Source organism: Apostichopus japonicus, chromosome 12 (assembly GCF_037975245.1).
Source record: "Apostichopus japonicus isolate 1M-3 chromosome 12, ASM3797524v1, whole genome shotgun sequence".
In the NCBI taxonomy this organism is placed as follows: domain Eukaryota; kingdom Metazoa; phylum Echinodermata; class Holothuroidea; order Aspidochirotida; family Stichopodidae; genus Apostichopus; species Apostichopus japonicus.
Genome location: NC_092572.1, coordinates 16,284,496 through 16,311,968, shown reverse-complemented (window position 1 = coordinate 16,311,968; position 27,473 = coordinate 16,284,496). Strand labels below are relative to the sequence as shown.

At 38.1% G+C, this 27,473-nt stretch overlaps 1 protein-coding gene across 10 annotated transcripts; it reads right to left on the bottom strand.

The window, feature by feature from the left end:
* Positions 1–474: 474 nt before the first annotated feature.
* Positions 475–26,871, bottom strand: LOC139977955 (BRISC complex subunit Abraxas 2-like). 10 transcript variants are annotated; one of them, XM_071987749.1, is made up of 12 exons: positions 26,591–26,871; positions 25,484–25,803; positions 20,637–20,708; positions 18,923–19,141; positions 17,424–17,497; positions 14,820–14,914; positions 14,289–14,441; positions 12,345–12,471; positions 7,855–7,986; positions 6,519–6,603; positions 5,365–5,485; positions 475–1,152 (listed from the first exon to the last, which is right to left on the bottom strand). In XM_071987749.1, the coding sequence occupies exons 8-12, from the start codon at positions 12,389–12,391 to the stop codon at positions 959–961; spliced, it is 579 nt and encodes a 192-aa protein (XP_071843850.1). In that variant the 5' UTR covers positions 12,392–12,471; positions 14,289–14,441; positions 14,820–14,914; positions 17,424–17,497; positions 18,923–19,141; positions 20,637–20,708; positions 25,484–25,803; positions 26,591–26,871; the 3' UTR covers positions 475–958. The 10 variants fall into 10 exon arrangements, with proteins under 10 accessions (XP_071843850.1, XP_071843843.1, XP_071843842.1 ...); XM_071987742.1 differs by having other exon boundaries at positions 20,539–20,691; XM_071987741.1 differs by having other exon boundaries at positions 20,637–20,691.
* Between the last annotated feature and the right edge of the window lie 602 nt (positions 26,872–27,473).

Sequence of the window (27,473 nt, the reverse complement as noted above, 5' to 3'; positions counted from 1 at the left end):
TTCACTAAACTAGACTACAAGGTTTTTGTATTTTGGCCGCTGATGACCTCAATTGACATAACTTCATAATTTCCATCTGCAAATATGAGAAAATTTTCAACATGATACCCTTGAGAAGGGCACTTTTGAAAACATGCAAGAGAGAATAAAAAACCCAGTATTTTTAGGTGCAGGGCAGAGATGGTCTTATGGTATTGCAGAAGTATTCAAGACTATGCATGAAATAAAGATAGAGTTCCCCAGAAAAAAATTCTGCCAAACTATTCCTTAAAATTTAGGAGAGCAGTTTTTTCAAGAGTTGTAAGTACAGCTTCCATAACAGTGTTCTCTATTATATCTCTTGCTATTTCAAGGAAAAAATACTGCATATCTTAGTGCTTCAATATTTACACACATGGTGATACAAAAAAAAGAAGTAGAAAAGCTTACATATATATATATACGGTTTATATATATATATATATATATATATATATATATATATATATATATATATATATATATAAATATTTACATATATATATGTACATATAGATAGGGAGTACTCTATTCGATTAAGCCCAAAAGGGTTTCTTAGTTGACTTCCTTTCACATTTTTTACTTATTTGTACTTTTATTGTCTTGTTCACCTTGTAATACTATGTGATGAAACAAATAATAATAATAAATATATCTTTTAAGAAGCTGCAACATCGGTGGCTCAAAAAGTTTGTGATCCTGAAAGTTTGAGACCGGCAGGTCTTTCTGGTAGCTGGATCGAATCACTTTCCGATTCTTCTTCAACTTTAGTCCTATTTCTAATCCCTTCGGGGGAAACTTCCATCAGCTTGTCATTTTGGATTGATGAAGCGTTCGGCACGTCGCTACCAGAATTGGAACAAACTTTTCTGTCTTCTTCTGCCTTCAGGAGGTTATCGTCTGGTAAGCCTTTCCTGATCTGGTAAGAGTTAGACTGTACTTAACTCGGAGGTGAGATGGAGGCTTTCATGTCCATAATGAGACTAGAGTAGGGATCTGAATCGGCTACAGGGGCTTGGGATTCCAATTTATTGTCTCTGTCTGATGTTTCGTCATCTCCCCAAGTCTCTTCCAAATTTAAGTCTTCTGGAGGTCTCTCGGGGAGCTGTTCCATGGTGGACACCATAGGTGGTTCTGTCCATAAAAGAGTATGAAAGAAAATTACTAGATAGGAATACACAAGCCATGTAGACATAAGAACTCTGCATAAAGTGTAGATCATGCATGTTACATTTGAAGACTCAAATGAGTCAACGATAGCCAATAATTTTAAGGGCGAAAACGGATTGCTTTGGGTGATAGGAGGGGGTGGGGGATTAACACTTTCTTGGTGGGAGGGAGTCAGAGCCACAGACAGAGATCTAAGAACATTTAATGATTTCCCTAACTTATGTAATGTCAGAAATGTCAATTTTTTTTCTTTTTATTATATTTATAACCCATCTACTAGTGAAATGTCTAGTATTGTTGTATCAACTACAGTAGTTACAGAATATTATTATAAAATGTAAAAAAAAATGTAAAGTTTTTTATTGCAATAGATTTACAAGCTATATTACAATGGAAAGACATGAAGGAAAAATTCATAAAAAAGATGACTTTAGAAACAAAGTTTAACAAACCTCAGTTAATTTGTTGTGAACGGTTGAAAAACAGCGCTATCAGACCAGGCTGGATTTTTTATGCCACTTTTAATTTGTAAGGTAACGACCCATTAATTTGCCGAGGTTCATCGGTTTAGAGTGACAAGACTATTTAGTCTAATACTTTAACCATTTAGCTGAGTTCCTCAAATCCAGCACAAAATCACAAAAAGATATTTACCTGTCTCAAATGACATGTTTACAGTGGTAGTACAAATTTGTCAACTTTTGGATAGATGGTGTTTAACTTTCTTTCAATGGGTGCAAGGGTGTTGTTGTTTTAGTATCAAGTTAAAGGAACATTCTTTGATTGAGTGAGAATTTATGTAAAGCAATGGGTTAACAAAACATAACATTAACATTAAAGCCTGTTCTAGAAGAGCTGATAACATCATCAAGTTAGCCTTTAAAGGAACATATCGGACGTTTAGCATATTTTAACAGTGAATAGCGTGGAACTGGATCAGCAGTGTGTGAGTGTAAAATCTCAAATTAACCTTGTTCTGGTGGACTACGACATTATTGTGTCTAAAATTCAGCCTACATTTTTCATTTAGGTAGATACTGAAGAAGTGACGGATACGAAGTCATGCTGTCGAGGAAGGAAACATTTCTTTTACAATTTTATTAATTCTCATTCTCATTTCATTATCTGACAATAACACGGATGGAGAAATGTACTACATCTCAAATCTGCACATAATAAGAAAGCAAAGCCAGAATATTAAACTGGAGGGTGGAGTGGAGGCAATAAGTAAGTGCTTACTATTTTGAATACATGTGCTGAAAGTTTCTCCATTTTGTTTATCATTATATTGATGATAACACTAGAGTTTCTGTTAATGGAAAAAAAATGCCCAGTATCTTTGCACTTGTGTAGCAAGTCAGTCAATTTCATAGCAAGATTCGCTCGGGTAAATGGAGCAACAGAGTTCGGAGTGGGTTTAGTGGTACTGGATATGTGTTTTGGTGGGGTTACAGACAAAATCTAAGAGATGGGGAATCTAGGTTCCACCCCTGGCTGCATCCAAACAGCAAAATACTAAGTAACTAGGTGTTAATTTACACATAAATAACAGGTCTTTAATTGAGATGGAGAACAACACACAATAACTGCAATGTTCCTAAATATTCCACTAAAACCCGCCCCCCCCCCCCTCTCCCATCCTCCCAGACCAATTCTTTCCTAGTCTCATTACGTGTAGGGTTTCCAGAAAGATCTGGCCTGACCCGGCGTTAATTTTGTTACAACCTTTTTCAAGATTTTCCTCTAAATATATTTATATTTATATCTCTGGGATTATAGGAAAAGATTATCACTGCACAGAACAAAGCCTTATTTGTCAAAACAAACGTGACACAATGCACATACAATTTATGGGAAACCCCCCCCCCTCCCCCAAAAAATAATGCACAGTAGCATATGGCAAAACTTATGGCAGGTATAATATTGTTTCCAATACACTAGTAACTGCACAGCTACTTTGATGATGGGTAAAAAGAGCAATTTGCTTTGCGTGAATACTTATTCAGTTCTAGGAAAAAAGGAACGAGCTTGTTATCCTTACAATATTCACCCCCAAAAAAATACTTTACACTAAATCTGAGGACGAAGTAAATAAACTTGATGTATTCTTTATGTCACAGCAGATACAAGTCCCTATTGTATTGTCTTATGTATCACTTGAGTGACTCTGAATGGCACAAGCTAGATTGAACCTGCCTTGAAGGTAGTAGCTTTATCCCTTTGTGTCCTGTATATTTGTCTTGTTTGTGTCTTGTTTTGTGTTATGTATTGTTTTGAGCAGTACATGGTATGCATTCATTTCAGAGTTGGAGAATATTCCTCACTTGACTCCCAGGGATTGAAAGGTACAGTTGTACAAGACTGGCTGTGTCCTCTGTGGGCGTGGTGTGTGGTTATTATTGCTGTTGTAGTAAGACCCTGTGAGGGCACTAAGTTGTATTCAGGCTTGTTGAGATGCTTGAAGCTTAGCCTGCGAGGCCAACATTTTATATGCAAAAAAACATATATTATTTATCGTCACCACCTGAGTTAATTTGACCAGTAACGGGTTCTGTGTGGATGTATCGTGGCGCCGGTCTGTACCTGGAGAGCAAGTCAAAGCCCAGTGAAGTAAGTCACATTATTTATCCTTGTAATGTGGGGAATGATGTTTCAAGGTATTAGAATTATTTATTCTATTCATTGCTTATTGATGTGTCACTGTTATTGTGGGGGTTTGTATCCTGACCTAGGTAACTTTGGCTCTAGCCTAGGGGATATGTCAATAATACTTAGTAATATGTGTTACAAGATAATGCAATCAGGGATCACTTTAGAGAGGAGAATTGTGTCTTGGGGTATGGCATGATATTTTAGATACATAGATTATGTTCTAGAATAATCCTGGCCATTGAAGCTGCCCTAGGGGTAGAGACAGTATGCATATAGTAAGTGTTGTATTGGAGCAGTTAGTGGGGGCATTATAGAATTGGGAGCCTTGTGATTATTTAGGACTTGGTGGTGGGTTTATGTAATTATTTATGTTATTATGTGTTATGCGTTTTCAATATAACAAAGGGAAATTCACATCTACAGGAAGATTCACTGTGGTTAGGGTTCGTCTTACAAATACCCTTGGGATAATTCCAGAGCATGTATTTAGACAAAATACTAGTTAACGTATTTTGTACCCTGCAGTTCTCGACAATCATCAGCGGAGCAAGAGAGGCAAGGGGTGCTGGCCTAAAGAGAAAGTGGCCCAAAAGACGGGAGTTGGTGAAACAGTGACAGCGACCTGAAGCTTACCGAACTTTGGGATTGAAATTGTCATTTGAAGACGTGAAAAGAGATATCTAGAATTAATTTCTAGAATTTCCTAATGCTATAATTCTAGTATTCCCTAATTTGTGATTTATATGAAGGGTGTAATTTCATGAAGGGGTGTTTCAGTCGGTAATTGTATCACTATATTTTTCTGTTCTATACACCCACATGTCCGAGTTCTATTTGAACGGGTGTTTCAGTCGGTAATTGTATGACTATATTTTTCTGTTCTATACACCCACATGTCCGAGTTCTTTATGGAGTCAAGTACCTAGCTGTTATCCTCGCCTTAATTAACAAAGTTAGCATCATTCCCGTGTTGGTCAGGGGAAGAGTGACACTTTAACCTTCGGAAAATTCCACTCTCCTCAACTCTGTTGTACTCCATCGCCTTCGGTAAGACTGAATATTACTATTGTAAGTGATATTCCATCACGGTTAGGGATACTTCTTTCTGGGGGTGGGGTGGGGATGGCGGGGACAAAAAATTTAACAACTGCACTCATTCAATACAAAAACTTGGCATCAATTCCATATATGTTAGGTAACATTCTCGCTTGTGAACTACCATAAATAGAACATTTTAAGCAACTTTAAACGTCCCTGATTTATGCTTGACACTCCTGCTAAACGCGCTCGGGTTTATTTAGCAGGGAAGTAAATCTTTGTACGCAAGACAGACTCATTGGTTAGTTTTGAAATTCATTCTAACTTTCTTCGCACATGACCATATCTGTGACCCGCTCGCAAACAATAGTCCTACAACCCATTGTCTCCAGCATACTGCTACCAATAATTTTATACAATGCGAGCATCATATCCATCTTGTACTCTCAACGTACCAAACCCAAAGGAAGAAACTTGAAAATGTACCTGGCTCTTCCTCCTTCTGTACGGCTTTATGAGATTGAACGACCCTTTGACCTAGCATCTTGATCTCTGCTAACAGTCTCTTCACGGAATCCTCTGATTTTACTACGCTGTCCTTCAACGTCTAAGCAGAAAGAAGATGGATTAATAATCAATCATGCAAATATGGATTATTATACAACACCTAATTGTAGTCTGGTCATTTGATTGGTCAATTGCTTGTTGATTGAATGCAAAATCCGCTCTATTCCACTCTATGAAATAGAACCATGAGTTATACTTTTTTGGTAGCACTTTTTCAATGGTAAGAGAGCAGAGAAACCTGTCTGTTCAAAACAATCGGTTGCATGAGTGCATTTTACCCATCGTAATATAATATGTTGTATAAAACAAATGATGAATGGTTTCCATTCGTGCAATAGTGCAAATATTTCATTCGTTGAAAGATGTAATTTGTTCCATTCAACTCTGCTGCGCCCCGTTGAATGGAACATTCCATCTTTCAACGAATGAAATATTTGCACTATTGCACTCAAAACCATTCAATATTTGTATAATAATCAATCATGCAAATATGGATTAATAATCAATCACGCAAAGATGGATTAGTAATCAATCACGCAAAGATGCATTAAAAATCATCGTTGCTTACAGATTTCTCTTTTGTTATACAACCCACAGGGGAAATGAATTCCACCCCACCAAGATGGGGAATATTTTCACTTTCATTAAATGACGTGTTAACTTTTTCCCCATAAGGTCTGTTCATACCACCGTCTCTTATGCTATTGTCGCATTACAGAGCAGACGTCACTTACTCTCTTCGTTGGGATCTGGGTAGGAGTTGAAATTTAAGCCCCAATGAATGAGCTGGAGCTTGTGGATTAAACACCAAATGTTTCATCCCCTACAGCAGTGGGTAGTTTCACTCAACATTCTATTAAAACGAAATGTAGTGTAAGCAATGAAACTTGAAATTTTCAACATGTTACATGATGTTGCATGTTAGTCGCAATTTAACCTTGCATCTCATGATATTAAATACTAACATGTTAGGACAGCCCTTGAACAAAGCAATTAAACGTACATTAAACTAATGAAACTATACTCAAATTGACAGTTGAATTATCCATTAATTAATAGTTTTGTCATCTCACCTTCATTCTGCCATGGATTGCTTCATTAGTCATCTTAATTCCTTGCATACCTTGAAGGTAGCCATCTTTATCAATCATATCTCTCCTGAAACTTGCCTAATAAACTCCCTTGTTATGGGATCTTAGCATCTATTACGATTAAAACATAAGACAAGATGGCAATCTATGGTACTCATCTCTTTTATGATGGAATGGATCTACAATGAACTTTGACCTTGACCCTAAACAACTGCATAAGTTCTAATTTGAAATTTGTCTCATTATAGTCAACATATTTGTGGTTTAATGACTTTTTCCAACATGCTGACAAGCAGAAAATGGCTACACTTTCTGGGTATTTGACCTTTCACCTATGACATTTAGACAATCACCAAAGATCAAGTTTACAGTACATGGTCAGGCACCTACCCACCAAGTTTGAACCTGATCAGACTAACAGTCTAGGACACACTCTTTTGCACAATTTAGACCAATTTTAACTTTAACTCAATTGACCTGTTAACTACAAGCCTTAACAGCTAAATCTGTCTTGTTTTAATCTTTGTCTCTTCATTCTCTACATATAATGTGGTTTAATGCCTTTGTCCAACAAGTTGGCATGCAGAAAATGGCTAAAAACTAATTTTTAGATTTCTTGACCTTCGACCTCTTTGACGTCATCAATCACACAGGCATGAGTTAACATGGTCAGGCACCCACCCACCAAGCTTGAACTCGACAGGACTTGGGGTCTAGGAGGAGTTTGAGACATACTTAGTTTTGCTCACTCACTCACGCACACAGACATACACATGCACACTCACCCACTCACATTTTTGATGTGGGGTGAAGTACAATATCTCATCTCACTATTCATTACATGAAGGGAGATGAGATCAAAACAAACTCAACACAAGGTCACAAACAGTTCTGCTTTACAGCAAGAAATAGATAGTGGTCTACTTTAAATTGCACTGTGCAGTTTTCAGTACAGTCAACTGTTTATATTGTAAATTTAAAGATCATATCGTTTAAGCAGCTTATTTTAGCTGCCCACCCCTCCTCCACTCACCCCCACCCCAAATCGAGTTCTATTAACCTTCCCAATCCTTTACAACTTGAGATAGTTTAAAATGTTGTTACCAAGACACAGCGTTACCTTTCAACAAGTTACATTTATGGTAAGTAAACATTCAGTTTGGGATTATCCAATAACTTGTCTCAATACACTGCATTTACTTTTCCCAGTCAGTTTCTTATTTTTGAATTGTTTTACAAAAGAATAAAACATAGATAATATGTTGCCAGCTGACAAAACCTTGCTTAAAATAAAACATGTTTAGAGAGTGAAACTTACTTATGACTGGTTAAAATGTCCCTGTAACTATCGCTACCACTGCACTCCGTGTTCAGAGATGAGCCATGCTTGTACTCAGACTGAGCCGTATCTCCTAAATTTTCTACAGCCACTTTTTGTGGGGAGAATAAACTGCAGCGGAAGATGAAAGAAAAGAGAACCAACAATGTAGACAGACAGAGGGTGAAAGAAGAACAAACAAAATGCACTCGATGAACGTAAGAATATGTTCGTCAGGAAGCAGGTGGATGGCAAAATGCCTCTTGCGGTAATGAGCTTAAAAATCATCCATCACTGATAGCAACAACTGCGGTATGCCTTTTAACCCTTTCAATGCCTTAGGTGCCCTCTTGATCATCCTACAACTTTATCATCTAAGTCAGGGCTCTAAGATTGTCCAAAACTCCAGCAAAATTTGTGCCAAGAACCAGTAAATATTGAGCAGCTGCAGGAAATGTTAAGGTTTTGATGTACAGTTTTCAAAAAACCACTGGAAAAAAGTTGCTCTTAAAATTCTGTCTATTCTACATGTTTTTTCTCACTCTGGAAACCATGCCCCTTGGTGCCTTTTCACAAGTGTATGTAAATAGCCTTGTTTTCCTACTAAAACTACAAAGTTGCCATAGTGCCCCTGCTATCTCAATGAAAATCATAGACAATTTCTAATTCTCTCCCTCGAAATAGTGGCTGTGCCCCTCCGGATTCTTAATGAGAGTACATTAATAACTGGGTACTTAGGTAAAAACTGCAATTGCTGATTCAAGGCACCAAACTGCATTAAATAAAAGCTTTCAATATACAAATATCTCTGCATCCTACCCTGTTTGTTTCTGTTACAGCTTGTTGTTGCTCCATTTACTGATACTGTTTATATAAAAAACTACTTATTATCTACTTTTGTTTTCAAAAATATATATATATATATATATTTGTATGGTAGTTCGTGGAATAGCGACCCATACTTTATTACAGATCAGTACGCCTGACGATTGCTGTACAACTACTTGTACAAGAGCGAATCTCTGATTAGCAAGGGACTCTTAATAATTTAATGTTTATTACAATATATATATATATATATATATATCAATATATATATATCATGCTCTACTTCGGTATTGAGCCCTCTCACCGTTGATAGTATTTTAGCTATATTTTATAGTTTGGCTCCTGAACCTCGGTTGAGCACTCTACTTACTAACAGCAGTACATGCTTTTACAGCTTAGTATGGAACGATACAACATGAACTACTCGGGCAAGAACATTCCTTTGCCATCAACTAGAGAATACTTGAAAAGACTGCTAGAGATGACAGAGAAGCTGATAAACGGATGCGATGGAGAGCATTATTTATCCTGGCCGACACTGACACCGATGCGGAAACGAGTGACACCAGCCGTGACGAGGACAACACCACCACCACCGATGCATACGGGCTAAAATCGAGATGCGGCCCACCACAAATCCCGGAGTTGGTCTCATTCGAGTCCAATATGCTGGAAATGGTCGAGAACACTAAGTTCAAGGAAGAGCCAGAGAAGCTCCTGTCCAACCTCAAGAAGGACATAGAAAACATCACATCCTCTAAAGAAATCTTCGTAGAGGCGGACAAAACCAGGAACATGTACAAGATGGACCCCGCCAAATACGGTGGGTTGCTAACTGTAAACATATCTCAGAAATACAAATATGCGGACCGCAACACCGCCACCGAAATAGACAATGAAACACAAGTCTAGCTGACAAACTAAAAATAGGTAACCGAATAAATAAAACTGGACCCAAAACGGTTTTCGTGACGATCAAGGACCACAAAGAAATTTTTCAAGATAACACAAAATGCAGGCTAATAAACACAAAAAAAACCTGAAATGGGACGAGTGAGCAAGGCCATGCTTGACCACATAAATGCAAACATACCACAAGCGTACTGGAATGGATTAAAAATATACAGGAAAAGAGCAGTCTCACCTCTCTGGTCTTCGATATTGTTGATTTTTACCCTTCAATAAGCAAGGATCTCATACACAAATGTCTAGCATGGGCCAAAGCATACACCAGAATCAGTGATACTGAATAGAAGACTATCATGCACGCAAGGCGATCTCTCCTTCACGATCACAAGGGCAAAAGAGAAGAGAGACACGGGTAACCAATTCCACGTTTCAATGGGTGCATTTGACAAAGCGGAAGTTTGTAAATTGGTGGGAATATTCATTTTGAACCAACTGGAGAAAAACCCCGATATCACTGGTTTGGGACTATACAGGGACGATGGGCTACCAGTAATGAGGTCATGCTCAGGCAGCAAAGCAGACAGAATACGAAAAAGCCCTAATCAAGATCGTTCATACATGTGGACTAAAAATCACTGTCCAAACGAACTTGAAAACAGTCAACTTCCTTGACGTCACTTTGAACATGAATACCAGCGAGTACCAGCCCTACAGAAAACCAAACAACGAACCAATCTACATACAGTAAGCCAACACTCGAACCACCCGCCCGCAATAATAAAGAACATACCGCCAGCCATCGAAAGAACAGTCTCTGGTCTATCATCTAACCAGGACACATTCAAGAAAGCAGCACCCACCTACAATCATGCCCTCCGGTCAGCTGAATACAACTATACTATCAAATACCAAAACAAGGAAAACAAAAACACCAAACAGAGCAAGAAACGCAGGTCAAGAAAAATCACATGGTACAACCCCACATACAGCAAAAACGTAAAGACCAACTTTGCGGCGGACTTCCTAAAACTCATCGACAAGCAATTCCCACAGACCAACAAGCTACACAAAATCTTCAACAGATCAACAGTCAAAATAAAGTTACAGCTGTATGAGAAACATGCAACAGATCATCAAGTCACACAACTCAAAGGTCATGAAAGAAACGAGCCAACCCCCCAGGAAAAGACATGCAACTGCCGAGAAGTAGACAGTTGCCCACTTCGCTGGAACTGCTTGGTTAATGACGTCATTTACAAAGCCACCGTCACGTCAGGAACCGACGACGCATCATACATAGGCCTCGCGAGCGGAGAATTTAAGAAGAGATACAACAACCACACCAAATCATTCCAACATGACCGATATAAGAAAGAAACGGAACTCTCTAAACACAACTGGCAACTCAAGGAGAAAAAAGCTGAATATTCAATACACTGGGAAATTGTGTCACAGTCCAAACGCACAAGCGGCAGTCTGGTCTATGCAATCTTTGCAAAGAAAAGCTCCAAATTACCACCCTCAAAGGCAACACGCTCAACTAGAGAAGCGAGCTCATCTCTACCTGTAGACATGGCAACAGACACAAAAGGAAACCACCCAGCCGTGTCAAACCCAAATGGTAGTTCGTGGAATAGCAACCCATACTTTATTACGGATCAGTAGGCCTGACGATCGCTGAACTCCGAGCAGCGATGGACTCGAAATAGTTAACGTTTATTACAATATATATATATATCAGATAATATATATATAGATATATATATATATATATATATATAGATAAATATATATCTTTAATATATATAGATATATATATATATATATATATATATATACAGCATATGCAGTATATAAATATATATATATATATATATATATATATATATATATATATATATATATATATACAAGTAATGCCGTATTATATTCAGATTACTCATACACCTCGTGTATATAGGTTATGCATGACATATTTGCATATCATATATTTATAAATAGTAACTAATGTATATGTTACTATAATCATTAAATATAATAATATATACAAGTAATGCCGTATTATATTCAGATTACTCATACACCTCGTGCATATAGGTTATGCATGACATATTTGCATATCATATATTTATCAACAGTAACTAATGTATATGTTACTATAATCATTAAATATAACTTTGTCCGGCATGGCTTTCTGTATGATGTTGTAACGTTCGGCAAGCTCATAAACATATATATATTATAAATATTAGACACTGGTTTTCGTAGGTGGGAGTATACAAATGTATTAACCAGGTGGCTGTCAGCAGTGCACGAGGAAGCACATACAAATCACTTTCACCCACATAGGGCCCCGCTAGTAACGCAGTAAATACACATGATGTTGAGGAATCTGCGCGCAAGTATTAAATCAGCATCATTTCGAGCGTGAGCATATATGATTTTTTTTGTCTCTGTTTGAAAGGTTAGCAGAGCTTGTCGCAAAACAAGTTTCGAAGGTCATCGGGAAAAATTAGTTTCAAGGTTGAGCCTGAACTTAAGAAGTGTTTCAAAGTTACTTGTTAGGCTCACTTTATTGTAAGTTGGGCCCACTATTAGTATCTGTCGAATGCAAGTCAGGTCTTGAGATAGTTAATCCAGCGTAACGTTGCAGCATTAAATCGCTCCTCGTGATTATTAGAGCTGTTTGGCAATGATATAGTGTGAGTTTACAGTATTAAACTGTTTACCTATTTTAGCCATGTATATCCTACCATGTAGTCACACAGTGTCTGTATAATATGTCTTCTTTCTCTGTCATTAGGCATTCTTTCTGCTTTTAGTCTTCCCTCAAGCACTAGTAGCAGCCTTGGAATTTTTAACTTCTTTGGCCATTAATTCCTATTTTGATAGAAAACAAACAAAACACACTGTTGATTGTTCATAGTTTCAACTTATCAAATATAGTTTCTGTGATTCAACTAATGGCATTCTATGCTGACCAAATGATGGTAAAATAAAAGTACTAACAAGTTATTAAATTGTTTGTTAACAGGTGTTGGACTTCTGAAAATGTTTATGATTCTTATGCGGTCAAATAAAATGTCCTACACATAGACACACAATATTGCTCAACCAATTGCTGAATACTAGTCGGCATGATAAAAGGGTCTGTGGTAGTATACACCTATTAAATGCCCCAATACACACTAAATCAAAAAGTAATGTGATCCCTTAATCTATTTCGCTCTCACAAGCTTAATGCCACCAATAACTGGATAGCTGACAAGTTGGCCATTCATAGCACCCTCAATTTTCTATATCATAACCATGCAGATTGCTTGTTTACTATGAGAGACTGACGTTTTCCTCACTTGTAAACAAACCTCTTTACTCAGCAGAAATCAATTTTTGTATGCTGTTCCAGGGAGGCCTAAATTGGTCTAAACTTACTTAACTGACCAAATTTTTGTATCACTTGTACTCTCTATCATGCTCCTTAACATCCCTGCCAAGAAAACACCAGACCCTAATTGATAACATATCAAGAAAGTTGTTCTCCTGTTGCTTTTTCTGAATGAGAACACTTATGGTGGATTGATGTAAATGCTGATAGGATTATGCCATCTTAACTACAATTGAAATTTTTTAGACTCCACATTAAACCTCTTTTAATGATTGTTTGAGAAGTTGTGTCTTACACCCAGGGACGTGGCTAGAGGGGGGGGGGGTGGGTGTGGGGGGTGTCTCACCCCCGCACGTCATATAACTGACGATAGTTGGAAAATTGGAGTGCGACAGTTGGAATTTCCGACTGTCGCACTACAGTTTATCTAGGCCTATTCATATATTCCTGTGATTGTGAATGACCTAAAAATTGAAAAATTTCGGTCAAAATTGGCCTTTAATCAGTCATATTTACCACGTTTGTCTTGCCACTTTCATAAATTGTATCTCGCGATTCTTATACTCCACCACACAAAACTTGGTATGATTTTGAATACTCCAAAAAAATGCCTAATAGAACTACCGTCATAGGCGTAGGGGCCCAATATGATTTGGGGGGCTGATTTGGGAAAAATATAACCAAAATTGTTTACGTTTCGCGTGTTACACATGTCAATGTGCATATCATATAGTCATGCACCGGTTTTTACATCGCATGCCAATAACATACAATCATATGCTGTGTTATTACCCTTCCATATTGGTTAGAATTATTGGGGAAGTCAATACAATGTTTATGGTAATAATAATATCAGTTTAACCATTGAAAAACACATTGCAAATTATCTTTCTTTAAGTAGGTAAAAAACATTTGGTTGGGGAGGCTAATAACTTTGTGAAGTGAGCGCCAGTGGAGACAAATGTATCGAAAAAAAGTTCAGAACAAAAGTGCAGTCAGTCGCGAAAGACGCCACTGAATAGGTCACTAGGAAGGTGTTATATTTTAATGGGTAAAAGGAAAGATATGTTTGGTAGGCGTGCAACAACATTGAAGCCAGGTAACAGGTTCGGTTTTACAGCTCGTACAGCTGATGCCAACCGCACTGGTGACATGCTTACCCCTTCTGATGTGGCACCTATTCCTCTTGCAAACTTAGATATGAAGAATTTGTGGGACTTGGCTCAAAGGTTGTATTTGGATGCATTCTCTGAAGATACAAAGGTACTGTAAGCTCTTGCCCATCTACAAAGGTTTAAACCAAGAAGCAAACCTGGCAAGAATCCCACAGAATTTAACATTGCACGGCAGTTAGGCTTGCATCAGATGTAGATCAGTTCAAGTGCAGCTCATAGATTGCTCAGCAGCATCTCTCTTCCCAGTCCTGCTGTCAGAACACTACAAAAGTCAGCCAACCAGTTTGGACCTGCAATAGAAGAAATGAATGAAAATGATATGTCAGAAAAGGGGTGTATAAAGAAGACACTGCAACTGCATGGCCTCTCAAAAGACTCTCCAATATTTGCAGAATATGATCGTCAATATCATACCTGTCTGCGTAATGCAAAAAGTAATACTCCATTTGTTCGTGCAAGCCAATACAGAGATGTAATTGTTGAGAATGTCACCATGGGTAAATTTAATTTTGATTACAATCACAGTAACAACTGTAACTTAATTGGTGAAATGAATAGAAGAAGCGGTCACAAGTTGCAATTTCCAGGCAATGAGGGCTGTTCAGTATAGATGCCAATGTCAAAGATGAACAGAATGGTGGAAAGATTTGTGCATCCATATTACTTACTGGTAAGAACCCACTTAAGGAGAAGTTCCTAACAACTGATGCTGATGGCAAGGCATGTAAAGGGTTCACTGGTACAATGGCTGCAGCTACTCATTCTGAAACAGAGAACCATATGCTGTTAGACCAAGTTCACCTACTCAAGTCACTCCGCAGAGCACTGGCTACAGCAGTACTCTCCTCTGATATGTTACCTGCACAAACTGTGACTAGGAAGCACTTGATACAAAAGTGCATTGCAGAGGACTTGACCTGCCTTGTACTGGCAGAGGTGACTACTTGCAGGAATTAAAGCCCTCAAATACGACCACTGCAAAGTTGTGAAGGCTTTATCAACATGTTAAGACTGCCTTGCAAAGTGCTACATTGGAAATCATTCACATTGCCCAAAGCATTCATTTGTATGCAAGAGGGGCAGGAAGTACACATTTCCATTCATGCCAAATGCTACAAAGAGATCTCTGCTGATATCCCACACTGACAGCACACAACTACAGTACTGATTTCGCTTAACTCCCATTGAAAAAAAATCAACGATCGATAAAAAAAGTTGAAAATCCATAAAAAAAGTTGAAAATCCATAAAAAACAAATAATTTCATTAAGATTTAGACTTCTGCGGGCACGGTTGTCAACGTAGTTTCAACAAAATTTCCACGAAAGTTATCAGGATCAACAACGGCAAAGGCAATTCTAGACATACCAAGGTTGCGACCTACGTTGAATCCTTAGTGTAACTACAGCCGTTTTCAGACTATACCAGAAGTGGCCGAGGAATATTACAAATGTTGCAAAAGTTTGATTGTATATAAGACAGAGTAAGTTCTGTACTAGGTGTTTGAAAAATTATTTGGCTAGGATAATAAAAACTGGTCTTGGTCGATCGTAACAAGTACTTAAGTTATAGGCTAGTATTAAACTAAGATAAGTTTAAGTAACTCACCAATGAACGCAGCGTCAGAAAAACAAGAAATAAAAAAAAATTTACACAATGAAACAGTCGTAGCTGGATATCAAAGAGATCTTTTTTTCCAATAAATTCCTGTGTTACTTGACGTACAACAGTACCGTTTACCGCACTCACTTTCAAACCCAAAAATCTCCCCCCGGCTTCAATGCACGCAAAATAAAAAACATCCTGTTATTTTCCCCCTAACCCAGCTACTGTAAGTTGCCCGCGAATGCAGATGGACTGCCCTGGTAATTAAGGTCGCAGCCTGGGTCTGGGCCACCTACAGTATGCTGCCTACATGTGCATTCCCTACCCTGGATATCCCCAGCGACCAAACTTTTTTGAGAGGCCTAGTCCAATCATAAACCTGGCTTTGTCAAATTCACGCCTACCATCTGTTAATTAGCATAGTATTTATCTTCGTGGGGGGTTTAGCACTACAGAACCTTTGGCTGGCTTACTATAGAAGCAAACATTATTTTGCCCCTACTTTTCATAATGGAATGGATGTTACCTGTCACTAAGTTAATTGAAAACCAAATATTCATTCATATACAGTATATAAGTAGAACAATCCAGCAGGGATAGAAAGTTTATCTTGAATAAACCAATCAGAAGTTGTGCTATTAATAAAACTTGAAAACACCTGGCCAGCAAAAGAGTTGCAAACAATTGTTTCATGACTACTAAGAAAATAAAGCAGTGGCTTGGGCCCAAGTTGGGGAGAAACCTGTGGAAAATGAATATATTTTCATTGCTTATTTGAGTATTGTATATTGGGAAGAGCTGATCCAACATAACTGGGAAGGGCTTTCAACTGGCCTGACGGCATGTAAATTTAATTTAATGAGAAGGGGGTTTTTATGAGTCTCCCGGTATGCGTCACATGAGAAGAAAATGTTTTGTTTTTCGATTTTATCATCATTTTTCAAGTGGAACAGCTCATAAAATCATATCAATCAAATATCCTTCCTTAGTTTTACTAATCAGGAATGTTTGACAAGGCATGCAATGCATCGTTCGAAAATGTAATTTTAAACTAGAATTGAAAATGAACAACATAAAACAATATCTGTGAAGCGTGTGGAGCACAACTTTGAATATTCGTTGTGAAAGAAAACATAATGAACAATGTTTACTGCGTAAATAAATGTTGCGGAACTGGTATAGAGAAATTACGTACTGCAGCTTACATCAGAGAAGCTCATAAATGACACAGGTGGATAGAGCGCATCAAAATTTGGTTTAGGAAATCCCTACGCAGCTGACAAAAGTCGATATCTCCTTCCGTTTTTGAGTTATAGGCGATTTTATGTTTTTGCGATATGGTTTTCAGTATATTTTCATTCAATAAAGTCGGTTTTTTTTGTGTGTTATAAGGGTGTGACCTAACGGATATTTCACTAACCATTTAACCGTATAACCTGCCGGTAGGTTAAACTTTTAAACGCTGTTTCCCGATTGCGGCTTTTTCGACGTAATGTCACTCAACTTTTAATGAAAATAGGACATTATGAGTACAATAATTAAGGTTTTTTTTTTTCAAAAAAGTAGCAATTCAGGCAACAAGACAACGATCAATGTATGTTAATTACTAATTAGGCCCAATAATATTGCAAACATTACGTGTAATAATTGATGAAAAGAATAACACACCTGATCAGTATATCGTGGTCTTCAGAAGTTCAGATCACTGAATTTATATAACTCGGCCTTCGGCAACATCGTAACTTTTGAAGAAAAAAAACAATATATTTGTCTATCTATCACAAGATTTTTAACAAAAACTTGCCTAACTTAGATAAACTTACCCACCTTTCCTGCTTACTCATTAAAAGTCATGTTTAGAAAACAAATTACGCACGCACGTGTTTTGCGATGGGTTGTAGCAGCCTCCGATTTCATTTTCTTTCTCTTGTGTCACAAACATGATACAGTACTTTACATTTGATACAAAAGTTTCTTCAACAACAGCTTCCCAAAATTGGTGTCGCAATAGGTTAAATTTTAACCGCGCAGCGCAGTACCATTCATAATTTGCATATTACACCAAAATTTACACTCGGCGTCCAGATGGCGGAAGAATGTAACATCATGTTCAATGTGTTGTGTCGTTCCCATGGTGCGATGAACTTGGGCAAGTTCAAATGTCAATAACCTACTTATGTTCTATGACCAATGTCAGTGGGAATTATGTGTGTAAAAACTTGAATTTTTTCCATGTGTTATATAGAAGTTTTACGTAAGCGGAGCGAATTTTGGGGCGGCTCGTTGATTGTGAGGAAGCACTTATCTAAGCATCAATATTTGTGAAAAATATCGTAAGGTTTATCATTTTCATTCATATTCTGTTATGTTTGCCGCAATCCCGCCCCGATGCATGCACAGTATAATACCATGTGTGGAAAAAAATGGCTGTATACGTGCGGACCTGAGAGAGCAAACTGGCCTTGTGTTGTTAATGTTATTACGATACTTTCTAGAACGACCATTTGCGTCTTTTGGCGTCGACATATTTTCACACGGGATTTCACCATGCCATTGATCGGTGTACACGGGTGATATATGTCGCAAATATAAACTGAGAAAACGAATTGACGACACTATCATGAGCTTGTGACTATTGGCCTACTACTATAGTTATATTGAACACATTATTCATGCCTAAAACATCATTTTTCTGTTTTTTATTGATAGTTTGCAGTACATTACTCAGTTCTTTACATATTTTTAAATAATTTTCATGTTTAAAATGTATTTGATTTTTTTTTTTTAATTTTCCGTTTATACGGTTTGTGATTTTCTAAACGGATAGTGCATTTGCGGCCGGTTAAACAGTTAATCGTTTAAACGGTCACACCCTTTAGTGTGTTATCTTGTTCGGAAATGATCCGAAATGAAAGTAATAACTGTTAAGTTTTTCCACTTCTGGTATAAAATTTTTCCATCAAAGTTAACCTGATTAACATGTCTCATGCCAAATCTATATTAAACAAAAGAGAAAAAAATAAAAAGAGAAAACTAACTTTTGGAATTTCGATAAAAATCGGCAAATTTCGATAAAAATCAAAGAAATTTGTTTATTTTCCTTTTAACAAATTTCAACGGGAGTTCAGCAAAATCAGTGCTGTAAATGAAATACCTGAGACACCCACCTGCAGCAAACGTTTATGGTCCACTCAGTTTCAGACTTCCACTCAAAAAGCAGAGGTAGTCAATAATGCTTTCGAGTTTCCAATCCAAAACATAGCACAAGCATTTCACGCAACAGTCAGTACAGGGACCACAGTGCCACAAACATTACAAATAAAGGGCCTGAAGAGTCCATAGCTGCAGGATTAGAGGTGAGCTCAAATAGTCCATGTATCCAGACTCTGAAACAGATGCAAAGGAAACAACAGTATGATAGACTATATAAGAGAGACAGAGCATACAGAAGGAGGAGAGCACAACTCAGAGAGAGAGAGAGTACACGCTACATTGTAGAACTAAAAACATAAACCAGTCCAGTGATTGATGACATATCAAAAAAGATGTCTCCTGTTGCTTTTTGGCACTTTTTCTGAAGAAGCACACTTGGTGCGGATTGATATAGAAGCTAATAGGAGTATGCCAGCTAAAGTAACAGAAGGAAAGGCATGTTTGATAGGCATGCAACGACCTTCAAGCCAGGTAACAGGTTTGGCTTTACTGCTTGAACAGCTGCTGAAGCTGATGCCAATTGCACTGGTGATATTCCTAGCTCTTCTGATACAGATATGGCAACTATATAATTCCTCTTGCAAACCTGCTTATAAAGGACATGAGATATTTTCAACTCAGTCACAACAAACCATGTTTGCAGAATCTACAGGAAACAGGTTAGTTAGTTTGCAAGCCCTATTAAGGGCCTATCACAGTGCTATGATGGCTCACAGAGAGACAAGCAATGGATGTGGGAAAGACCCTATAGGTCTTTCTGATATGGAAGAATTGTAGGACTTGAATCAAAGGTTGTGTTTGGAATCACTATGTAGCTACAAGAGTGAACTCTTGTCCATCTAAAAACTTAATAAAACAGTAACAAACCTGGCAAGAATCCTTCAGGTAGCATACGCCCATTAAAAGCGACATTGACTTACACACTAAATCACAAAAGTAATGTGGTCTCTAAGTCTAGATAGAAGTTTTCACTAGCTAAATGCTACCCATCACCGGATAGCTGTCAAGTTGGCCTTTTATGGCACCATCAATTTTCCGTATCATGACCATGTAGATTTTTTGCTATCCGAGCCGGAAGTTTTTGTCACTTGTAAACAAACCTCTTCACTCAGTGGTAAACAATTTTCCTATGCTGCTCCTGGGAGGCCTTAAAGGGGTCTGAAATGGCCTCAATTGACACAATTTTCTCACTACATGTACTTCCATTCATGCTCTTCAACATGCAAGCCACAAAAAACTAGATCATGATTGATAACAGGTCACAAAAGATGTTCCCCTGCTGCTTTTTGGAACTTTTCTTGAAGGAGAATTATAAAGCGGACTGCTATAGACTCTAATAGGAGTATGCCACCTTAAGTGAGAGATGAATTTTTTTTTTAATACCAATATGATACTTTTTATAGTCGTCACAATATAAACCACAACAAAATTCTATGCAATTATCATTTTAGTTCCATAAAGATGTATTTTCAGAGATTTCAGTATGCAAGGTGCAGTGTGTAAATACACATATGAGCAATACTGTGTAAGCAGTAACCAGGTCTACGTCTGCAACAACATTTCCAGTCACCAATTTTGATAAGCTTGACCAATTTGGGTGCATCTATGATTCCTGCAGGTTGTAATTGGTATCCCTGATCACAGTCCACTTGGTCTGGCTTGCCCTACCTGCAGAAACGTCATCCAGAGAAGGGTCAGCGGGGAGGGTTTTACCTCTCTGGCTCTGAAAAGTGATGAAAACTACTTTTGTTTAGCTCAGCTGATTCCTCCCAAACTGACCTACAGGACATACCCCAATGTATTCCTAAACTGTTTGGAACATGTTAAACTGATATTGCATGTCACTCCAGTGCAACTGTTAAGTTACTAAGAATAAGAGAAGAGAATTGAAGGTGTTCTTTGCCAAAACTGGATCATCAGGATTTGTAAACCACAGCCTCACTGTGTGACAAGTACATTTATGTAGCTAATCAATATGAGCTACCGTACTTGCTCTTCATATTACACACTACGAGTCTGTGCACTCCATTGAATATGGCTACTGAAGTACAATAATAAACCAAGTCTGTAACTAAATAAATGATCGCCTCCTATATTCTTTATACGACACGCTCGACGGCCACAAACTGAAACATGGTGTCAGAAGTAAACTTAAGATAATTTCGAGGACCATTCTTGCGAGATTCGAAGGACTGATCACCCGAAAATCACCGTGAATTAGTCAGCAATTCGTTAAGATTCCGCTATGCGAATGCACCGTTAGCATAGCATACACAGTATCGTATGTATAGGACTATGCGATAAAACAGTACAGTAATCCGAGACGCAAAGTAGAATGCAGTGTGATGTGGTAAGCAAAGAAAGGAACTGCAGATTGTACGCTAAACTATAACAGTATGATATAACTGTGTTCGACTAGTTCATGATGCAACGAAGGGGAACACACTGCAGCACGGTGATAATACAGTAGTAAAGCCTTGTGAAACAACAGTCTGGTGAGGTGAAAATAAGAAAAGAAAACAATCGCGTTACTGTACATAACGGTACAATACAAAACCGTGTACACGTTGGAGAATTAAAATTAACATTCAGATGATTCCTGAAATAAATTCTGCCAGAAGATTGCGAGTTACAATAACAGTATGGATAAAGTTCCCCCACCAGAGAAGATTGATTTTGCTTCTCCCAAAGTGGCAAGCAGATGGCAACACTGGATAGAAGAATTCAAGATATGCAAAATTGGCAATGTCTGACAAAGATGATAAGTTAAAGGAAAAATGTGCCTCTATCTTATGGGCACTACCGGACGTGAGATATATGAGACTATAAAACCGGTACCAGCTGCAGGCGCTGCCGATGTTTCCCCGAAAATTGGAGAGCTCCTCACACTCTTTGATGCCTACTGCAACCCAAAGCAAAAGGAAACTGTAGAAAGATACAAATTCTTCACGAGATTTCAGGAGCCAGGGGAGCAGTTGGACAGATACATCACTGAACTCAAAGTCCTGGCACAAACATATAACTTTGAATCATTGCATGACCCGCTTGTCCAGGATAGGATTGTGTGTGGTATCACAAATTCGGCACTCAGAGAGCGATTACTACGGGCACAGAAACTTACCCTGAAATCATGCGAGGATATGTGCCAGTCAGCGGAACTATCCAGAGAAAGGATAAGGACCATCGAGACGAAAACAGAGGTGCACGCGCTCCGACAAAGCGGGCAAGACGACAGACTTCAGACTTCATGGAAAGACCTGTTCCAAATGCGACAGGAAGAACCATTTTGCAGCTCAATGCAGAACAGCTACATGCAAAGCGTCAGCGAGCGGATCCCAAAGGAGTGGACCCAAAAGGGGCAAAATGAAACGGAAACCGTGGGTAAATGCTGTAGCGGAAGGTGCGTCCAACGTTGGCGACAGTTCCTCCGAGTCCCTCTCAGATGATGACTTCGAGGGCGTCAATACGGTGAACCTGCTCACTCCTCCAAAGACAGAGAACAATATAAACTATATTAACTATATAAGCAACAAAGTCACATTTACGCTGACATGAGTATAGATAGTCACTTTTCAAATTGTTAGCGGGGCAACCTGCAACATCTTACCAAGCTCAGTTATGAAGAAACTAGGTAAGCATAACATTAAGCAAACTAGCCTGGTATTATCAATGTACAATGAGAGTACCTCAAAGCCAAATGGTAAATGCAAACTAAAATTGGTGAACCCCAAAAATGGAAAGAAATACCGGGCTGAGTTTGTGATTGTTGACAATGATATTGCAATCCCTCTGCTGGGCAGCAAAGCGGTCCAGCAGATGGGTCTCATAGAAGTTAGACATGAAAACATTGCCAAACCACTAGGCGTCAATTCACGAATGCAAATGATGGTAAAAACGTCAAAGTTGTGAAGGAGGGGCAAATTACTAATGTTGAAAACCTGTACTAGGAGTACAATGATGTTTTTGAGGGCATAGGTCAACTAGAAGGGGAATATAAACTACAGCTAGATCCCAATGCAGTACCTGTAGTTCATCCACCCCGTAGGTTCCCTGTGGCAATCCGAGACAACCTCGAAGCAGAATTAGATAGGCTTGTGAAACAAAACATCATAAAGCCAGTTTCAGAGCCAACCCCCTAGGTCTCCAGTCTAGTGACTGTGGTAAAGCCGGGGAAAATGAGAATATGTATCAACCCCAGAGACCTAAACAAGAGTCTCATGCGCAGCCACTATCCGATGCCTACCTTAGAGGATATGTATATATATATTGAATTGTAGAAAATGAGACTTCAACAAGCACAGTAAGAAAGTATACAAAGCTGTATGTTCCAATATTTCGCCGGTTAAGACTTTATCAAGGAATGAGGTGCAAACTACCGACTCTGTATAAGTAAAAACTTTAAAACCAATTCCCCTGAGCTGAAATGCACCAGCGAACAAACTGTATTCGGAGCGCACAGATGGACCAGCAAGATGTGAAAAGCTTAAATATCCAATTGACGTCCAGCACAGCCATTCATTAAGTTATTACTGGCTTTAATGGTAAGGGCTTCGATTATTTTTCTTTCACTGGTATTTCGGTAAGTTGTGATGTAGGATTTGCAATTGATATTTTCTCCAGATTTTCGATTTATATTGTGAGTTTGTAAATGAGTGTATATGGTCTGTTTAGTCATACGTAGATGTTCTTTTATTCTCGTTCCAATGGTGCATCCCGTTTCGCCGATGTATGTAGACGAGCAAAGATTGCATTTAATCTTGTAGACACAGTTTTTGGCTAAACAGATATTCTTCTTTACAGCGATTTTGCAGGTGTCGCAGTTGGGTCGGCAACCCTGTTTGTCACGTGGCGCGGAAAACAAACTCGCTGATGGATTACCTCTCATGAAGTGTGTTCTCAGATTTGTAATGCCCAATCTGCTGATTGTTGCCAGGGTCTACCGTTTTACCTGTATGTTCTCGTTCACAAATGGTACTTTTAGGTAAATTTTTTGATCTTCCGATGGTCTAGTAGGGGTGATTATTGTGTGTTTCATGGTTTTTGCTTTTGTTCCAGCAGTTTGAAAGACTTTTGGGAAACATCTTTTATATACATGACATTACTGACATTCTCTTGTTTGTGATTTGCTTTCTCCATCTCTTTGCCCGTGGTATCATTTCTAAGTTGAAACACTATTTTCCTCAGAATATTCTTAGAATGCTTTACCAAACATTAGTGTTCCCCCATTTTTCATATTGCTCTATAATCTGGTCTGGCACCCATAATGTTTATCTTCACCCTCTTGAAATCCTACAAAAGAAAGTCATTCGTCACATAACTCATTCTGAATATCGTGAACACACCAGCTCACTTTTCAAATTGCTCAACTTATTAAAATTTAACGATATTGTTAGGCTGAATGTAGCCACATTCTTTTACAAGGCTTGGAATGGCTTACTTCCTGCAGCCTTTCATGACTTATTTACTATTAACAGCGCCATACATAGTCACCGCACTAGAAGTGCCGGTCAAGCACACCACAACTTATGTAATACAACATTTGGTACGTTAAGTTTAAAGAATCGTGCTATGAGGACATGGAATGATCTAACTGCTACTATAAAATCTAAACCATCTAAAGAAACATTTAGAAAAGCACTAAAAAAAGAAGTAATTTCTCAGTATTGATACATCGTTTATATTGTATGTTATTAATTATTCTTTATTAAGACACTAGTTATATTTTCATTTATGTATATGCTTTTTGTTTGTTTTTTGTTTTCCCGTTCTTTCTTTCTTTCTTTCCTGGGAGTCCTTTACCTTGTTAAGCCTGAATTGGCTTTTTAGAGGACTTCCCTCCACATGTATATATCCAGTGGAAAATCAAATAAATCAAATCAAATCAAAATCAAATCAAAATTCCAGCCTTGTGACGCAGATCTAAGGCATTCCATATTTTAGAATGAAAGCTTGAAAGCTTTGAAACCTATATATTTTATTGATGAAAGTGATAGCTAGTTCTGTAAAATATATACAACAGGCATCCATGGAAGTGCATGTTTCCACCTGATACGCTACCACAAGCTATATTCTCAGTGATTGGGCCATGGTCTACATACATGCACATCAGGCAAAGAATTTCACAATTTTAGCTGCTCGCTAAAACTTGTCAGTGCATGATAAATTTACAGGCTAAAAACCATTTTTCTTGAATTGTTGCAAGAGGGAAAGGATAATTTGAAATTTTTGAAGAAAAATGACAGGGCATCATTTCTCTTCTGGCAAACAGCAAAATCAATTTTGTATTTAGCCAGTAAATATCCCAAATTGTGAAGCCTGCATGTACTGCACTCTAGTCCTGAAATAACATTGTTGGCTTTTAATATGTTATAATCAAATGTGATGTCAGATTATAAAGTTGCTACTCAGTAGGGACAATGTGGCAGAAAAGAACTGTCTAGACGGTTACAGAATTTTTAACAAACATAAAGGAAAGAGGGCAAAAGAGAGAAATAATTGTACACTATAATAATTACCACGGGTTTATGTATTGCTTCAATATTATTGAGAGTTAGCTGGTAACATGTAGTGGATTCTTCAGCATTGATCATCATGCTGTTCATTCACTCTAGGAATCTGGTCAGCATTCTTCTGGAAAAGATCCTGACATTGAGACTCACTTTTAACCTTGCTGGCTGCTGATAATAGTGACTGCAACATGTCTTACTTTGTTCTCAGTTGATTCATAAACATCTTCTGAAAGCTATTTGAACACATTTTTGTTTTTCCTCTGCAAGCACCTTTTTACAGCAGGGTAGGAATTCAGATTCTCATGTAAATACTAAATATTCATGTCCTGAAAGAAAAAAAGGAAAATGGGTAAAAGTTGATCAATATTAATATATAATTTGAAACAATGTACTGTATACAAATAGTACTAATAGGCTATGGTACCGGGTCAAATAATTTTGACTCAACCATATACTCGTTACCGTCCACCCTGTGATGTTTATTGATCTGTGCACTTCCATGAATGAATTGATTTTAGAAAAATATTGTAACCTACTGAATAATCTAAGAGATACTTCTTTCCCCTTCAAATTTATGCTCAAATTTGATGGCCACAATTAAAGACACATCTCTGACCATTCTGTATCTGGTACGGATAGCCTGTATGACGCTATGAGTATGACTTAATGTTAAAATGTTGAGTAAGCCTGGACTAAACTAATGTAATCGGGTCTGAGTGTTTGTGCCTTCAGTTTTTTTTTCCCTCTCTCTATAGGATCCTTCATGGGGACTTAAGTTTCCCTCCTGATCTTTTTTTTTATCTACTTAACTAAACTAAACTAATAAAACTGTATAATATAAGGCTGGGTTTTGCAAAACATCCCTTTCACAACTTAACAGTTGGGGTGACAAAAGCATTGAGGCTAATTATTTTTGCGTGGACCAGTTCCGCGAACAACATGTATTTGTATTCTTTCTCACTTCTCAAGTACTTTTACATCCAATACCCTATATCGTGTTTACAAATTTATGCTTTTATATGCTATGAAATTGGACATCATTGAAGCTCATAAAACTTCCAACGAACCCCTATTGGTAATAACACAATATGAATAATAAAAATAAATATTTACCAGGGTCACAGATAGCCTATACTGTACTCTGTAGCTTCACTTAACCTTCAGGTGGCATACTCCTATTAGAGTCTATATCCATCCGCTCGATTGTTCTCCGTCAGGAAAAGTGCTAAAAAAGCAGCATGAGAACATTTTTTTTGACCTGTTATCAATCATAGTCTAGTTTTTTGTGGCTTGCATGTTGAAGAACATGAATAGAAGTACATGTGGTGAGAAAATTTGGTCGATTGAGGCAATTTTAAACCCCTTTAGGCCTCCCCGGAGCAGCGTAGGAAATTTGTTTACCAATCAGTGAAGAGGTTTGTTTACAAGTGACGAAAAGTTCCGGCTCGGAAAGCCAAAAATCTACATGGTCATGATACGGAAAATTGATAGTGCCATGAAAGGCCAACTTGTCGGCTATGCGGTGATGGGTAGCGTTTAGCTAGTGAAAACTTCAATCTAGACTTAGAAACCACATTACTGGGCGTATACTACCAAAGGAACATAGACTTGTCAAATCGTTTCCTATGGAACGCCTAAAGGACTGTATTCTTTGGATAATTCACTATGTCGTCGAATATAAATTGACTGAAACTGAGATATTAGGCCGATTAAGCTCCCCGTGTAGGCACTTGCTGTAAAAGATCGGCAAAAGGCGTCATCACCCGGGGTTCGAACCAGGGATGCAAAAGAGAGTCTCGATCATGAGCTCGTACAGTGCGCCGAGCCATCCCGCCACTGTATGGACTGAGATATTAGGTGGATTAACTAATACTTACAGCTCCCCGTGTAGGCACTTGCTGTAAAAGATCGGCAAAAGACGTCATCACCCGGGGTTCGAACCAGGGATGCAAAAGAGAGTCTCGATCATGAGCTCGTACAGTGCGCCGAGCCATCC

Excerpts from the sequence above, each read along its gene's own strand:
- LOC139977955 (XM_071987749.1), bottom strand. The coding sequence starts at position 12,391 with ATGACAGAGAAAGAAGACATATTATACAGACACTGTGTGACTACATG. Across the intron at positions 5,486-6,518 it reads CAATCCATGGCAGAATGAAG|ACGTTGAAGGACAGCGTAGT; the intron begins GTGAGATGACAA and ends CTTTCTGCTTAG. Across the intron at positions 1,153-5,364 it reads ACAGAAGGAGGAAGAGCCAG|AACCACCTATGGTGTCCACC; the intron begins GTACATTTTCAA and ends TTTTATGGACAG.